The sequence below is a fragment of the Oryza brachyantha genome, chromosome 4 (assembly GCF_000231095.2).
Source record: "Oryza brachyantha chromosome 4, ObraRS2, whole genome shotgun sequence".
Taxonomy (NCBI): domain Eukaryota; kingdom Viridiplantae; phylum Streptophyta; class Magnoliopsida; order Poales; family Poaceae; genus Oryza; species Oryza brachyantha.
The window spans coordinates 20,367,637-20,384,353 of record NC_023166.2 but is presented as its reverse complement, the minus strand read 5'-3'; the positions used below and the strand labels follow the sequence as shown (position 1 = coordinate 20,384,353).

Here is a 16,717-nt window from a genome sequence, read left to right as displayed (position 1 = left end):
AAGAGCAAGTTTGAGGGCACAGGCCATCTGAGAGGACTGGAATGCTACTGCCATCTAGCCATCTGAAGATTGAGATCCAACGGGGTTCCATGCTTATAATTGTGTCCACCAGTTTGGACAGTACATACAGAGATTCAATATCAATCATAACATCCTTTAATTTTCTCTTTATCGTGACTCTTGTTAATGTTCTGTACTATATGTGAAGCTTTCGTTAGGTAACATGGGAGGAATATATAATTAGGATCAAATTAAGCAAATGAACGCAGTTACTACAAAGAACAAGTGCATCATTTCCGTATTGGCATGATCAATTGTGGTTAAGGTTTTGTGTTAATGATGCCAACTCTCTGAAAGGTTGTATGATTATTGGTTCTAGGGACTAGCCTAAACCCCATCCTAATCAAACGAGCTGTACGTGGTACGTGCACTAACCTTGATCCTTGTTGGCAATGATGGATTGATGGGATGGCAACGCTACCCTATATATATTCCAATGCGATGAAACTAATGCGGTTGCCATGTCATTAGGGTAGACAAATTAAATGCACAACCGGGATAAGTTGTATCTCTCTCTTTTTTTAATTTGACGTCGAATTCATATTTGATTATTCATCTTATTTAATTTTTATATAAAAAACTAAAGTCATGCTTAAAATTATTTTAGTAGTAAATTAAATCATAATAAAATAATTAATAATTATATATTTTTTAAATAAGATAAATAGATAAACATGGACTAAAGTCAACAGTGTCAAATAAAAAAACAAAGAGAGTACCGTTGATGCAGCCTTCTCGTAATTTGTTATAGAGTAAATTCCCTTCCTCAATTGGCTAATTGGTACGTTATAGAATAAAATGAAGTCTTTGGAATAATTTTTCAACAATGTTGAAATCCTAACGGATAAAGGATAAAATAGTTAAGGAAAGGTCAGGCTTCGATATCAAATTGGATTTGCCATTTGATTTATCCGGAAATTAGACCTATCTGTATATATCTAGAAAAGGTTTAGGTGGTATGTTCTGTCTGCCGATGGAGGAAAATTCAAGAGAAACTAAATTAATGTTTGCTCATATGCTGGCATACCAGGAATATTCTCATGTACAAAAAAAGGAGTACTAGTAGTTTTAATAAAGTCCATGGATTAGAAAAAAAACTAAATGAAGCGAGAAATTGCTCGCTGAATTTTTCTGCCTACACAAACCATACATTTGTAAGAATCAAATTTTGTGGAGTGATGGATGAGATAGATTTTGGTTTCAGGAGATGAAATATCAATGGGACAATCGCATGCATGCATGCATTCCTAAGCTACTTAACTAACACTAATCTTTGCTGCATTATATGGTAGACTAGTGAATCGAGGATGAAGCAACAATGACAAGATAACCCAGCTGATTGAAACCTTGAAGAGAGGGGAAAACTGAAAATGACAAGGAGAGTTAGCTGATGAGTAGCTCTTAATATCCCAGCTTTGCCTTGATAACTAGCACTAAGGACAGGGAAGCTTCACCTAACTGGTGGTGGTATTGTAATGTAAGCCAATTTCCATTCACGTTTCTTCGTCTTCGTCTTCTTTCTGTTGTAGTAGTAGCTAGGAGAGCGCCATCGCCTATCTTTCCATGTTTCCTGTCTGTGCCACCTACTCCTTTGACAACGCCTAAACATACTGCACTGCAGTCTAATACAATCTAGAACGTGGTTAGCAACGGATCAAGGTACATTTTCGTTGCCCTGACATGACCAATTGATAGTCCTGTCCACCAGAGACTAAGTAGAGATCAGATTAATCGTGTGTGCTCTAGTTGGTGTAGAGACCGGAAGTTGCGTGTTATCTTTGAAATGTATCAAGAAAGTATAAATTTTAAATGATCAGTGACTCTTATAGGTGTCTTTCACTGGTTTCTATGCATTGCATTTGATCTTTCTTCAGTCACCACTCACCAGCAAAAACATCAGTGCAGATGAAGTTTCAGTTTTGTCTGTTTCCAAGATAAAATGCACAAAAATTCTTACAGCTACCTACCAGAGTATATTATCTTCAGTAACAAACAAGTACAGTACGTACTCGGCAGCAGGGCAGCAGCAGCAGATAAAACTCCAAAATTCCAATCAGCAGACACCGAAGAATCTCGCTCTGAAATCCGGCCAAATTACGCAGGTGAGGTCAGGTCTCTCTGCAGCCGCGACCGATGGAATGGGAACCTGCACACTGTAGCTGCTGCTGGGCGCTCGTGGTCAATCATGTACTCGACCGGACGCCCACATGCTGCTGATGGATCACGGAGAGGACGGCGCATGGTGCATGTTACCCCTAATCTCCACCCAGCCGCTATTAAAACTGTTAATGCCGATATAGCTGTATGATTTCGAGTTAAAAACTGATCAGCAGATCGGACGCCTGGACCCAGAAGTCAGCGTGCTGCCACCTGCAAATGATCTGTACAGTACAGGTGCTTCACTATAGTGGAGTGTGGTGCATTTTTCTGGTGAATATTGCTATGGGTAATTGTTGGTTCTTTCGAGGAAAAAACCAAATGATATATTTATAAATGAAAAATAAGTTATCAATAAAAAATTATATATGTATTCTTAGTAATCTAAAAGTTACGTCTAAAAAATAAACTTCGGTAAAAAATCCCAAACTATTTCAAATTTAAAGTTTAAAATTCAAATTTTAGCTTATAAGTATAAGCATACACGAAAAGATAGGGTGTACACTTCATCTACATGTCCGTGCATCGCCGGTCGAGTTCAAGTTTATGCAGTATTAGTAGTAGAGTTGAGATAAATAATACAGTATCATCTCCGTCTCAAATACTAATCACCAGACATGTAGTTCATGCACTATTCAAATTTCAATTTTGATCAATCGTATGTTTTTTTGGCAAAAAGTTATAACTTTAAATAGATACCGTTAAATCACAGCGTATTGCATTCTAAACAACATGAGTGTTAAAAACTGTTAATGAAGGGAGTACTGAATACGAAATGAATAGAGCACTGTACTGTACAGGGAATTAAAACCTAAATTTCGGGCCTGTGTTCGTTGTAGCCTGATTCGGCTCTGAGCGAACAAAGTTGTACCACGACTATGGGCCCATTTTGGCCCAGATTGGCGTGCTACTGTACACCACCCAGAGCTGCTGCTGGTGCTGGGACCACTCTGCCACATTTTTCGCTGCAATTAAAAAAATAAAATGACTTGTTAATGACGAGAAAATGTTTATAATTACAAATTTATATGATGCACGTGATTAAAGCACTGACAAATAAACTATAAATAAAACCATAAAACCAATTCTAAATTTAAGTTTTAAAATTCAATTTTAGCATATCAATTATTTTCTCTAGATGAATTTAAAATTTAAGGCACTGTTTAGATCCTTCAAAACAACAAAAGTTTTACCATTTTAAAGCACTTTTTGACAAAATGGATCTAAACACTACGGTAAGAAAATAACAACTTTGTAACTTTGCATTTGACATTTGTCCGTATAGAGTAGCAAATTTCATCAAAAAGTGCATAGGAACGCGGAGCACCTCTCACTTTTACCAAAAAGCTGGCAACTTTTGAATGCCTCTAAACACCAACTTACAAAAATAAAATGCTAAAACTTTTACCACTAAAACTTTTGCCATTTTTCCATTTGCTATTCCAAATATCTCTAAACAGGGCGGCATTTGGAATGCCAAATGGCAAAGTTTTGATCGTAAAAGTTTTGTCATTGCATTTTGTAAGTTGGTGTTTAGAGACATGTAAACGTTGATATTTTTTTGATAAAAGTGAGAGGTGGTCCGTGTTTCTATGTATTTATGTATTTTTTGGTGAAATTTGTTACTTCTAGACTGCCAAATGTTAAATGCAAAGTTATCATTTTCTTACCTAACGTTCAGATATATTTTATCAAAAATTACTTTTGCCATTTTGAAGATCTAACTGGGCCTAAGTTTTACAGATTCAATTTTAACTCCGCACTTGCTCCTCCCAGCTTCGTGTTCTGCCGTGGGGCGGCTCCAGCTTCCGTGGTTTCTGGTGGACAGAATCGAATCCGGAGCCGCGAGCGCATTTCTGCCGTCCTTGCTTCTCCTTCTCCCTTGGCACCCACCGAGGCGGTGGCGCTGTGCTCGGAGGAGACGAGGCGCGCCGGGGAGATCCGAGGCGCGGGAGGCACCCGTTGACCCTGCCCTCCAAAAGCCCCAACCCAGTTCGGCCCTCCGGCCGCTGGTTCGCTGCCGGGAACGCCGTCGTCTTCCTCAGGTCCGGTCAGCGGCGGCCACGCTCTGAATCTCCACGTCGGTGAGCCCACCTCCCCCGTCGATTAAACCCCTCTCCGAACTCCGGCCACCGTCGCGTCCTCGTCGGCGCGCTCCGCCGGTGACCAGGTGCGGCGCGTGTGTCACGTGAGGCCCGCGTGAGGGAGCGATCCCATCGTACAGCATCTGGTTGGAATATTCTGCAAAAAAAAAAAAAAACCTCGTCCTCATCCCTATATGGGTTGGAATGGATGAGGAATATCCGCAGTGCGGAGACGAGCTCCTCCACCGAACCAACCGCAACCCTGAAATTGAGACCGAGAGGAGAAACCTGCGGGTGATCTCGTGGTCCACATCGGGTCTCTCCTCCATTTGCATGATGCCTTCCTCTTCGCATCCGCATGCGTGATTTTCCGGTGGGTCATCTTTGTATACGTTTGACTCGATGCCGATGAAATCGTTAGTGTGAAATTGGTCTACCCGTTCAGAGCGTAATGTGTAAATTGAGATTTTTTTTTAAATTTTTTTATGTGCCCTTCTAGTGGGGAGGAATGGAATCGGAACAGACTTTCTTTGGGGTCTTGCTTGCTGCTGATAACTTTCTGCTTGATGGCAATTTTACCTAGCCGTCGCTTCCACTCTCCACCCGCATTACTCTTGATGATCTTGCCCCCTTGCGTCCTTCACCCCTAACTGAGTACTGATGCAACCAAGCTTGTTTCCTTGGCCTCCATAACCAACCTGAACAGGAAATATGTTAGAAGTGTCTGTTCAATAGTAAAGGGACAGAAATACTGCATATGTGGATGATTGTATTAAGCCTCGGGGGCTGGTATATATAGAGTTACATTGATAGGGATAAGGAAGGTACTAGAGATAATTTCTGATTGTTTTTTATTGTTATTAAGGATCATAATTTCTGATTGTTTTTGTTTAGATTCCAAGGAGGCTAGTGCTGGGTGTTTTTCTTTTTGTTATAGTTATGTGTCTTCGTCTATTTCTTGCCGATTTTGTTTGATTTCTATGTATTAATGACTACTGTTGCATTATATGCAGTTGAGGTTTTAATCTTGCTTTCTTGAGACACATCCGATTTCATTGCTCTTTTTATGAGTTCACAATTGACTCAATACACTCAACATGAAGTTTTTAGAATACACCCCCTTCGACAGGTAGTAGTTCTAATCTTTGTTTCTTTCTTCGTATGGTGCACTCTTGGCAGCATGCAAATTTTAGGCATTTTTTTTAACTCTACTATTTGGTTCATTTTGTTTCAGTATAAATTTGTTCCTTGATAATCTCGACCTTGGTGATTGTACAATTAGAGGAAACCTCGAAGCCTTTTCATGTAAGAATATTCTCCACTAAGTCTCTTATCAAGCATAGAGTTTTAATGACAATGAAGGACAAGTTCCTATGTTGATTTGTAGGCAAGCACACTGGTAATGACCGTCGACTTTCAATAAGTCTAGAACACGAGGTACATATTTCCCTCCATGCGATATATCACCGTTGAGGTCACTTTTAGGATAATTAGGCAATGCATTAGCATGCATTTGCACTACTGTGTCTTATTTAGAAAACTGAAGCTATGCTTTTTACTGTATCGATTTTATTAAAAAAAATGTTGTGTTTTCAGATTCTTGATTGCCTTGGTAAGTCTTCTGATAGTGATCATTCATCACCAGTGGAGCATTTGTCATCTCGGTCAAGGTAATCATGTGAAGATTGCTTCTGTTGCGCAATCTCTATTTTACAATACTAACTGTCTTTTGTGTTTGTTCAATTCCAGCCGGAAGGCATTGATCTATCTAGTTCTCACCCTTAGCCACATGTATCCAGATTATGATTTCAGGTAATTTTCTATCATGGTACAGGAAGGTAGTTTTGTCTTCATAACTAGTATGTTCTGAAACCATCTGGGAGGAAGGATATTGGGTAATGTCATAGTCAGCTTTTTTGGCGATTCGGCAACCCGCTTTTATCCTTTCCAACCAGCCTAAGGGGGTGTTGTCAAATGGTATGACAGACGGACTGATATCCGTTGCTCTTTGAGCTGAGAGTTCAATTCTCTCCATTACCCTTGGCCTTTTGTATTTAACAGAGCTGTAACTTTCTTAAAGGTCTTCTTGCTGTTATGTGACACATGCATGACAGGATGACCTTTAGATAACATCCTTCTATCAACATTTGTTCACTTAGCAGTGCTGTTCGGGCACACCTGTTCTTCAAAGAAGAGGAGTGGGAAAGCTTCAGGGAGATGATAGACACCTACTTATCTGAGGCTTCTAAGGTAACACCTCTTTTTTCCCCGGTATTCTACTCTTAATCCAAAGATAGGTCTGTCTGTAACAGTGTTGTGGAAAACAGCCGACTCGGCCGTTTAATCGGTGACGGTAGTAAAACCGTCCCGTATCGATGATACGGTTGTCATTTTACGTTTATGAACGTTAAATTTCCGTATTTAGCGATTAATCATCCGTTTTTCTGTTTAATCGTCCGCATAATCCGTATAAATAGAAAAATCTGCTGCCACAATAGCTAACCTATCTAGACTCTATACATTTTATTTTGGTATGTTTGACATTTCTATCATTGGCAACTAATTATACTTATATTTGTGTCTATGTTTACTACCATTTATATTTTATTATATTTTTTTACAATTTATAATAAAAATAAACTAAAAATATTACTATTTGGAATGAAATTCTAGCCTTTACACGACATGATTATTTTTATGATTGCTCAAATTAATAATGGTATAAATACATCTATTTTATATGATCTTAGACATTTAAATATCCCCAAAAGAAAGAGTAATACTAATGTATACATATATTAATATAAACGTTATATTTCCGTATAATTCCGATTAATCGTCCGTATTCCGATTAATCATTTGACGGTACCCTCTCCGTCCGACATCCGTATTCCGTTTTCCACAACACTGGTCTGTAAACATGCAGGATATCACTATTAGGTTTATTATGGCTGCAAAAGTGAAAAAAATTATATGTTAAGAAATAGCTCAATTTTCTCATTATGATGGGCCATTTCCTTTTTCACCGGTGTGATTTGCTTAACCTAAAATTGGACGGTTTTTTCAGCAATGGGCAGCAAGAAATGAGGGCACATCTCTTCTGGACAGTATGACTAATGTCATCGATGAGGTTTGCATCTACATGATGCTTAATTCAGAGGAGTTGGACATTCATATAGTTATTATACTGTTAAACTTGACTTGTAGGTTATCAAAATCAGAGAGTCTGACATCTACAGCTATAACCCAGACCAAGATGGAGATCCATTTCTTGAAAAAGGGGTCATGTAAGCTAAACTGTGATAATCATGTTTTTAACTTAGCAATCAGAAAGATATTATAACATGGATACGGTACATTCTTGTTCTTTTAGATGGTCGATCAACTTTTTCTTCTACAATCGGAAGCTAAAGCGAGTTGTGAGCTTTCGTTGCAGTTGTATTAGGTAGGCATTTGCCACAGTTCTGAATGCTTTTTTTTTGCCAGCAAACATGGTTTGCTATGTTTTGAACTACTGACAATGACAAGTTTGTGATAATATCACAGCAAAATATCAGGAGACGACTTCTTAACCAGTGCACTGTCTGATGGTGATGAGGAAGATGCACTGATTGACATGGACATATAATTGACCACTTTCTGGCAGGAAAAATGACCAACCATGGCATCCAGTTGTGTAGTAGTACCAGTATATATATCATGTATGGCAGGTTAGCAGTTGCCCAGTAGGAACTACAACCCAAACCCTTTTATTAGCAGACTTCACCTGTACCGAAGCCTGCATAATATTAAATATTTGACCGCAAGAAATTCTGCTTTTCCAGACCGCCAAACTTTAACCGGCATTTTACTTGGTTGACCTAAGCTAGTGTTGGTTGAGATCGAAGTTCTCATTATATGGAGTTGAATAATGTATATCTAAGAATGCTATGTTATGCTTGTAACCTAATTTGCAAATTTGCTTTGCTGTTGTTTGAATTACGATGCAGTGCCGTTTATTGTTGCTAGGCGAAGTTTGATCTGGTGAATCTTGTCTACTCTTGACTGTCAAGGCACGATACACTGTTTGCGACAAGCTCCATGCTTGGGACCATTCGGATATGCCTAATATCACCTCCATGCCATATGTATGCGCAAAATGATGCTAACGGCAACCGGCTATCGTCATCTTCATCCAGCCATATGGAGGGAACCGTGCTCCACATTCCCAACTTCCTCGGTTTAGCCAGAGATGATAGGGAGTAACCTTCAGTGACTTCAGAAGCTGCAGTGTGCATCATCTCTTTTGAGCTCCGGGCTCTTCTTGAGCTGGCTCTTAAAACGGACTCCTGGAGCCTAAATAAACAGGCTTTTCAATAACAGACAAGTCTTCCACATCAGAGGTAATTCCATTCAAAAAACAGGCTCAACAATGTAAGGAGGTTGGGGGTGAGCATCGCTAAGGAAACAAATACCCTAGAATGGTGGGTTGGATCGCAGCAGGCGTTAGACATCACACGGTCTGAGACTCTAGAGTTCAACAATGCCCTACCAAGATTTCAAACTCACTTCCGAGCTCTTCCTCGCTTCCCCCTCTTCCCGCCTCGCCCTGAGCTCACAGTTTTCTGAGCAGGAGACTCGGTTTTCTTTGGGCGGCCTCTGCCTCTTCCAGATGGCTTTGGTTCAGGAGTAGCCTTTTTGGCTCCCCTGCCTCTCCCTCTGTTTGAGGCTTTGCCACCACGTCCTCTGCCCTTAGCACCTCTTATTTCACCATTTTCGTCATCGCCGCTTTCATCTTCCTCATCATCATCCTCGTCTGATTCGGAAACATCCTTTGCTTTCTTGCGCTTATTGGATCGTGAATTGGTGCTAGCAGAAGCCCTCGGCTTCTTGGTGACATGGACCTCCACTCGGTCTTCTACTGCAGTGAAGAGCTCCAAATCATCCATTAGAAAGACTGGAAATAATAAAATGGTAAAAGATATTATAGACATTAGCAGCCTGCACAACTTGAATACCAGCCCATTCAATTTCAGATAATATGCCCCAGAAAAGCTGTATTAAAGTACAAAAATCAACACAAAGATAACTAAACTTCCAGAAAACTTTGACCTTCAAAGATACATGATTACTAGTACTGAATACATCCTACACATGGGAAGTAATCAAACATGTATACGCTAAACAACAGCCAGTACAAATAGTGAACCAGAAACAAATGTTATAAAACACTGTAAACTTCTCCAGCTGGGCTTTTCAGCTCCATAAAACCAAATGCAAAGTAACGGCATAATTTAGAAATGGCAGGTAAAAGGAACTGCTCTCATACTTCTATAATTTACAGCAACAAGCCAACAACCACACTGGCACTATATCAAGTGTTTTTCCACCCCTATATATAGAACCAGCCTCCCGGCACAAGGACTTAACTACATTAGTTCATAGCTCTAGACAAAACTAAGCTCACAAAAACTGACAGTTAACAAAAGGTGCCACAAGTGAAGATAATAGTTTATTCTGTACAGATCAAACCAAACTAGCATGGTATTCACTCAATATTAAATTTGTTGAAGCCTGCAGACATTTTAACAGTGTGGTCGTTAAACAAAATAAGAGGAAATGTAAAATGCAAACCTTCAGTGGAGGTATCACCATCATAAATATCCAGCTGAGAAAGAAACATTTATATATTAGAAGATGTCCAGTATAATCCATAGATAGGGAAATGAAAGAATGTCAGATATTAACACAACAGACAGCAAGTACTAAAAGAGATGTTCGATGATAGAACATATCATATTAGTGTAAGCCATATAAGAGATGAAATAAATTAAGTGAAGAGACCCATAAAAAAACAATAGAAAAGAAAATATATGTGCAATTTGAAGGTACAGGTTTATACTGGAAAATATATGTGCTTTTAATAAAAGGCTGTAAGAACAAATGTTGCCATTTTAGCATGGGTGTAGTTCAGTTTCAAGTCTAGATAGCCTGATGGAAGGCTTTAAAACTAAAAGTATGTGCATAGCATCCATGGTAAAACTAATGTGCATTGTTAGAGAGAGGCTATGTTACCACATTACAAGCACAGCTGCTAACACCAGTAACAAATTTTCTTCAATTAGCATCTCAAGTAAAATGGTGCAACACATTGTAATCTCTTGGTAAGATCAAGCAGATAGCCGATGATTGGAGCACATTCAGTTACCTGATCAAGCCGGTCACCAGCAATTGCTCTATCTACAACAATCGCTGACAATCCATATCCACAACCAACACTGAAGAAGTGTCATCAATTTAGTAAATTATATTATCAACAGGAGCTGCAACTTTATACACATTAGCTTTAGTGTAAATACCTTATGACATGCATTCCTTCAAGAATGTCAACTTTTTTAGGATTAGCAGATGACCTGCATTACAAGCCCAATGACTGTAAGAGTTGTTTCAACAGTTTTAACAATTGTTAGGCTAGTATGAAAGTAAAATTAACAATCTTCAATAGACATACTTTTGCCCATTAGGGCCATAACCAAGCTCTCCATTCTGGGCAACACCCCAGCTTATGCAAGAATCATCTGCACCTACAACGTGGTGCATGTTACCAGAAGCCATGCACCGTATGTTCCAACCACTGGAGAGAGAAAAAAATCACAAGTTAAACAGATAACTTTGCTAACAGCACTCGAACAGGCAGCTAATCACGACAATATGGTACTCGATAGATATGTTAACAGTCTGTGAGGAACCTTAAATCCAATAATGGCTTTGGATACATCCAGTCATCGCCTGTATTCTTTAACTTCCCCCACATGTACAACTGTCCACCACCTAATAACCAAACCAAATAACCAGCAATTAACAATAATAGTGTTCATTCTTATCTTTTTATGCAACACAGTCAACATCATTTTGATTAGCAAAATCCAAATCTACAAGGTTCAAGGATGATATTTTTCACAAGAAATAAATTATTCTCCCTCTGTTCCAAAATATAAACATTTCTAGGTTGTTTAGCAGAGATATTAAGGTTGGAGAAAAAAAGACATTGGTTCCCCTCAATAAAGGAGGGATGGTTTGGGCCTTGAGGGTGGGAGGGTGGTTGTGGGTAAGAAAGGAGGAAATTTGAATGGGAGGTGATTGATGGGACAAGTAGTGGTGTGAGTGGTAGTAGAAATCCTTATATTCTGGAACAAAATTTGAATCCTAAAAAAGCTTATATTTGGAACAGCGGGAGTAGTATACAACATTTATTCCCATCTAACAAGCAGGAAACACATAGACTGGAAAAAAACTGATGTGGGCTCATATATCAGCATATATGGAGGCTGGGATTTTTCTAAGCAGGCTTACACTATAAAATGCTTACTAAAACAAACAACCTGCCAGAGCATTGAAAAAACTTAATTTGCTCCTCTCTTTCTCGGCTACATAAGGATTCCTTCGTCTATAGCACCTCAATTTAATCATAAAAGTAGTGAGGGTGTAAACATAGTAATTATGTGTGCTCTACAATGGAAATAATGAAAATGCAAGTGAATGCTTCCACGATGCTTCATTACAGGCCAAGAGTATCAGCCGATGCAATGCTTTTATGACAACTGTGTTGACAAGATAGCCCGCATGGGAGGATAAATAAAACAGCAACAAGTCAATAATTTGACAGGTATGTTGTAGACGCATAAGGTACAGGAATGTGTATTGAGCGGTGACAGAGGAAAAATTCCTGCAGACGATAAAATAATGTGTTCCCAGTTTTGAAAGTTCTTATGAAACAGGATGAGTTTCATTACTAATGTATTGTTCCATGCCATTTAATCTAATTTCAGAAATACAGCCAAACACAACCAATTATAAGCTTACATCACAGGTTAAACCTGTCGAACAATCACTTTAGCTTATTTCCCATAGCTAATTTACAGATCCAAAGTGTTTTTCCTCAAGTATTTTTTTAGGATGGAACCAAATAATAGACTACTCTAATACCTTGTAGGTTTTTATACACAGGAGTGCAAATATAGGAAAATGAACTAGAAAAAATGGCTGAACCAGAAATCGTTGAAGCATACCAGCAGTGCATGCAGAACTTGCCGCACCAGCTGAGATAATAGCATTAGGTGGCAGAACATTGTGTTTCTGGAAGACTTCAACAAGGCGAGGTTGCCACTCATCCTTCTGTTCTCTGTGGCCCAACCTATGTAATAAGCAGGTGGATGGGGATCAACACCAGGAAGTAATCATTGTTATAATGGGATATTGAGATGCAGGGCATCAATGCCTCACCTTCCATATCCACCAAACCCCCATCTGCCCAAAGGAAAAAGGGAATGGTATTAGAAAACATAAACACGGACCTTAAGAAATCATATTTTATATAATGAAAATAGGAATGGGTGGAATGGGCTTGATAGCTGTAAATGATTAATCCAAAATAATATAAAGTTGGTAATTGGATTAAAAAAACTGATGCATAAATAACATACGTGTAAACGTAGCCACTTGAATCGACTGCGACTGTAGCACACAAGTATATAAACAGCGTTGAGATTGTTATTGATCCTTCAAAGTCAGAATAACCAAAAAACATAGATAGTTGGAAATATAAAAGAAACCTGTATGATTTGTTCCACATGCAACTTTGACGATAGTTTTTCCAGATAAGGAAGCTATTGCCCTGGGACGGGGCTGGGGGTCATAAGCCAGTTTTACAGATGCATCTTTAACATTGTACTGCAACAGCACAAATCAAACATCAATACATTGATATGAAATAAATGAACATGTTATCTGTGTAATAGAGTAGCGAACAACCTCATTGTCAGTTCCATGACCAAGCTGACCATATTGGGGAAGACCTGCTGTACTGAATAGCACAGAAGAATAAAATACTGCCTCAAAAAAATCGACGAACAACACTCACTAACTACAGAGCAAGCAGATATTAATTAAAATAGGCTGAAAATTTTAGTTTTCATATTTTCAGCAAGACATACAGTATAGAAGAGCCCTCCACTGATGACAGCCAGACCGTAAAATCAGCACCACAAACAGCATTGGTTGCTTCAGTAACAAGACAGGGCACTGGTGATGCCTCGATTTCTGCAGCAGTTGTTGAACCAAAGGAATATAAGAAAGAACAATAGTGTAAGAAACAAAGGGGGACATATGCTACCGAAAACTTTGCCAACAAGGTTTTTGAACAATCAAATAATCAATACCGTAAAGTAAAAAATAACAGTTATAACACAAGCATTGTGTTGCAAGGCTAGAAATAATTTATGAATGTCCAAAAAAATTTAGTATGTATTATAAAGATATGTAAAATTTCTCTTGAAACACTGCAGTACAGAATCAATGTCTAAGCAAACAGATCACATTGGAGAAATTATCAAAAGAAGGAATCAACTATCTGCAATTTAGATATAGATATAGTCAAAAAACTTTCAAAGACGGTACTTTTTTTCCACAGAGCAAGTACTCGGTGTTCTACCAACGTCACTGAGTTCAAAAAGAAGCCAAATGTGCATACCGTTCCTTAGGGATCCAGTACCCAACTGTCCGTGTTTATTGTGACCAAAGGAGAATGACTTCCCGTCATTGGTTACAACCACTGTGTGATTTCTTCCAACACTTGCTTTAATGACTTTGTACCTGAAAACATTTAACGCCTATAAACATTTTGTCTCAACCAAATACCTGGTCAATTCATAAATTTAGCAAATCAAAAGCAACGATTAACGATTAAAGTACAGACAAATAATTTGGTTCCTACTTTGATAGTTCAGAAACAACAGTCGGCAGGTTACGCTGAAGAATATCCCCATGCCCCAACTGCCCCTTCTGCTAGAAAGTAACAGTGTTACAAAATATGATGAAGAAAGGTGGCTGACAAGTAAAATTTTTACCTCATTTCGACCCCATGTATAACAACGTCCTTCAGCATCCAAAGCAACACAATGGCAAGCCGCTGGGGATTATGTGATACAGTTAATTCAAAAGTAGAGAAAAGTATCAATATGTTGAATTTGCTGCTATGGATTACAGGAAAGAAAACACAGCACAGCTAACCAATTCACTTGTTGTATTATGTTATTATTATTATAAGAGAGTCTGCACATCGCGATGGTGCCATGTTATTTCACTAAGAACATCAACCATAAAGCAGATTCTGCAAGAACAGACGATGAAGGAAAATTCCCATATCATGTGATAGATTTCTCCACACGTAACTGTTGCAATTATATCCCTACTCAGTTCTCAATGCCATCGTATAAAACCCAATCCATCGTTATTTTTTTCAGATGGAGTGGCTATAATTAATTCACAGCCTGACAGACATGTAACCAATCAACCATACCCTTTTATCTCCAACATCAAAATGAGATGCTATATATTTTTAAAATATAAAATTGCACCGTGAGAATCCAAATAAACATCTTTTGAATCTCAAAATATTCAATTTAAAATTAGCATTGGACAAATTTGCAGTGGTCAAGCGGATAATTCTAAAAATCTTAACAGATAATGCCCCAGCCTAAACACTTCTGATGGGATGCCCTGAAATTGAACTTCACCATCGCTCATAAAGTTCACTTAGATCACCCAAACCAAACTGATATAAATGGTAGCATCGTATTAAGACCACATAGCACACAGCTTGTAGAGCTATTACATTGGCAATCTAGCTAAACCATTATGTCCACTACATTATATGTTTCGTGCATGTGTCAACATCGCAAAAATCCAGTCAACCAGTGTCCTCGCGTTATAACTTTCCATATGTACTATATTATGTAGTTATGCGGCTAATTTAATAGGCCATGACAACATTTTCCAGCATTAACATGCTAAAACTAATACAGAATGGCATTATTTCAGCATGACTCCGAACTTTAAACATTCCTATTCCACCTGTCCTGATTTCACGCATCGACTCAATAAATATAAACCAGTGACAGTTTCTCATCCCTCCATGTACCGTGAGACCATCTCAAACTGATGGAAGGACGAGGGGACTCACTGCAGCCGGAGGCAACGAAGCGTATGTCGACGCCCACGAGCGACCGCAACCGCGTCGGCGACACGAGGTTCCCCTGCGCCCCGCCCACCACCTTCCGCCCCATGGTCTCGAAGTTGGTCGCGCCGCAGTACAGCAGCTCCCCGCCGCCGGGGCCCGCGGCGTCCTTCTTCGCGCCGTCCGACTTCTGCTCCGCCCCGGCGGCGGCGGGGACCTCCTCGGGCTCGCCACTGGCCGACATTACCGCCGGGGTCAGCGCCGGCGGCAGAGGATTCCGATCCGAAACCCTAGATTTGTTTGGGTAGCGGAGAGAGGAAGCAACGAATGGGGGAGAGAGATTTTGAAATCGGAAATACTTGCTGCGGATAGAAACTCTCGCTTTTTTTTTTTTTGCGGGTTTGTTATTTATGAGCGCTGGTGGTGGCAGCAGCCAGTGCGGATACATAGTACGGCAGTGGGTTCGGCTAGTGGGTCGGCTAATTAAAATGGACCAGCAGATATTTCCTATCACGTCAGCTATGAGCTGACCGGTGGGACCGGGGAAGCTGGGGGCCCACTTGTTAGTGAGGAACACCTCGTGGTCCATGTGTCACTGGGTTTAGTTATGGCCGTGGTTTTAACTTCAGACTTTCCCGGGCTTCGTTTCTATGGACAGGCCAAGACGATACGGATGGGCTGTACTTTAGCAAGGCGACGAGTCACTGACTTGTGGTCCATTGTCGTTATTGGGTCCACTTGTCGGTAGATTTTGAGCGTGATGATTTGTATGTCCTGACTGAGGGCATGTACAAATAACCGTTGTTTATTTGATATATATAGACAGTTAACACAAAGTTGTATAATGGATACTCTACTTACAAAGTATAACATTTAATACACTATTTTTTATATCTTGTATTTGTCACATGCAACTTGGAAGCACGTGTCCAAGCAGTAAACGAACGTAGAGATAGCGTTTAAGTTTTTGTTGAGTTAATGATGCTACGCAGGAGGACTAATATGATGTGGATGTCTATAGACGGCTATCGTCTCACTGTTGTACATGTCCTGATCAGGTGGGGGCAAGTTGTTACTTTAGATTTGAGAGGATTTTTTAAAGCCCGGGCGCCATAATAGCAATATAAATGATGACGTATGTGAGGGTTGACATGTTAGATTTGGTTTAGATGGATGATAGCTGAGAGAAGAGAGCGGAAAATAGGACAACATATTGTGTTGAAGAGATATATGAGTCATACGTTAATGATTTAGCATGTATATATGGTTACTATTGTGTGAGTTGATTATAAGGTTGGCTATAAATGAAGCAATGGTTCTTAAATCTAGTAGTTGGTCTTAGAGCTAGAGATGGCAACAAGCTTTACGACCCGAGATCATATGGACTTTTAACTCTATGGTCTAGATCCCATGGCTAAACATA

At 39.4% G+C, this 16,717-nt stretch overlaps 2 protein-coding genes across 5 annotated transcripts; one reads left to right on the top strand and one right to left on the bottom strand.

The window, feature by feature from the left end:
* Positions 1-4,003: 4,003 nt before the first annotated feature.
* Positions 4,004-8,264, top strand: LOC102699775 (repressor of RNA polymerase III transcription MAF1 homolog). 2 transcript variants are annotated; one of them, XM_040522908.1, is made up of 11 exons: positions 4,004-4,301; positions 5,315-5,430; positions 5,536-5,606; positions 5,689-5,738; positions 5,898-5,971; positions 6,051-6,113; positions 6,464-6,551; positions 7,369-7,431; positions 7,509-7,588; positions 7,675-7,746; positions 7,848-8,264. In XM_040522908.1, the coding sequence occupies exons 2-11, from the start codon at positions 5,399-5,401 to the stop codon at positions 7,927-7,929; spliced, it is 675 nt and encodes a 224-aa protein (XP_040378842.1). In that variant the 5' UTR covers positions 4,004-4,301; positions 5,315-5,398; the 3' UTR covers positions 7,930-8,264. The 2 variants fall into 2 exon arrangements, with proteins under 2 accessions (XP_040378842.1, XP_006652967.1); XM_006652904.3 differs by lacking the exon at positions 4,004-4,301 and adding an exon at positions 4,442-4,674.
* A 373-nt stretch (positions 8,265-8,637) lies between these two features.
* On the bottom strand, positions 8,638-15,670 carry LOC102720234 (protein RCC2 homolog). 3 transcript variants are annotated; one of them, XM_015836604.2, is made up of 16 exons: positions 15,301-15,670; positions 14,186-14,247; positions 14,053-14,120; positions 13,810-13,931; positions 13,274-13,379; positions 13,092-13,143; positions 12,893-13,010; positions 12,764-12,794; positions 12,564-12,587; positions 12,350-12,474; positions 11,030-11,111; positions 10,792-10,914; positions 10,640-10,693; positions 10,489-10,558; positions 9,915-9,948; positions 8,638-9,237 (listed from the first exon to the last, which is right to left on the bottom strand). In XM_015836604.2, the coding sequence occupies exons 1-16, from the start codon at positions 15,536-15,538 to the stop codon at positions 8,846-8,848; spliced, it is 1,701 nt and encodes a 566-aa protein (XP_015692090.2). In that variant the 5' UTR covers positions 15,539-15,670; the 3' UTR covers positions 8,638-8,845. The 3 variants fall into 3 exon arrangements, with proteins under 3 accessions (XP_015692090.2, XP_040378840.1, XP_040378841.1); XM_040522906.1 differs by having other exon boundaries at positions 8,638-9,201; XM_040522907.1 differs by having other exon boundaries at positions 8,638-9,198.
* Positions 15,671-16,717: the final 1,047 nt, after the last annotated feature.

Excerpts from the sequence above, each read along its gene's own strand:
- LOC102699775 (XM_040522908.1), top strand. The coding sequence starts at position 5,399 with ATGAAGTTTTTAGAATACACCCCCTTCGACAG. Across the intron at positions 5,972-6,050 it reads CATTTGTCATCTCGGTCAAG|CCGGAAGGCATTGATCTATC; the intron begins GTAATCATGTGA and ends GTTCAATTCCAG. Across the intron at positions 7,747-7,847 it reads TTTCGTTGCAGTTGTATTAG|CAAAATATCAGGAGACGACT; the intron begins GTAGGCATTTGC and ends ATAATATCACAG.
- LOC102720234 (XM_015836604.2), bottom strand. The coding sequence starts at position 15,538 with ATGTCGGCCAGTGGCGAGCCCGAGGAGGTCCCCGCCGCCGCCGGGGCG. Across the intron at positions 11,112-12,349 it reads AAGTTCTGCATGCACTGCTG|GTGGTGGACAGTTGTACATG; the intron begins GTATGCTTCAAC and ends TTTGGTTATTAG. Across the intron at positions 9,238-9,914 it reads TGGTGATACCTCCACTGAAG|TCTTTCTAATGGATGATTTG; the intron begins GTTTGCATTTTA and ends TATTATTTCCAG.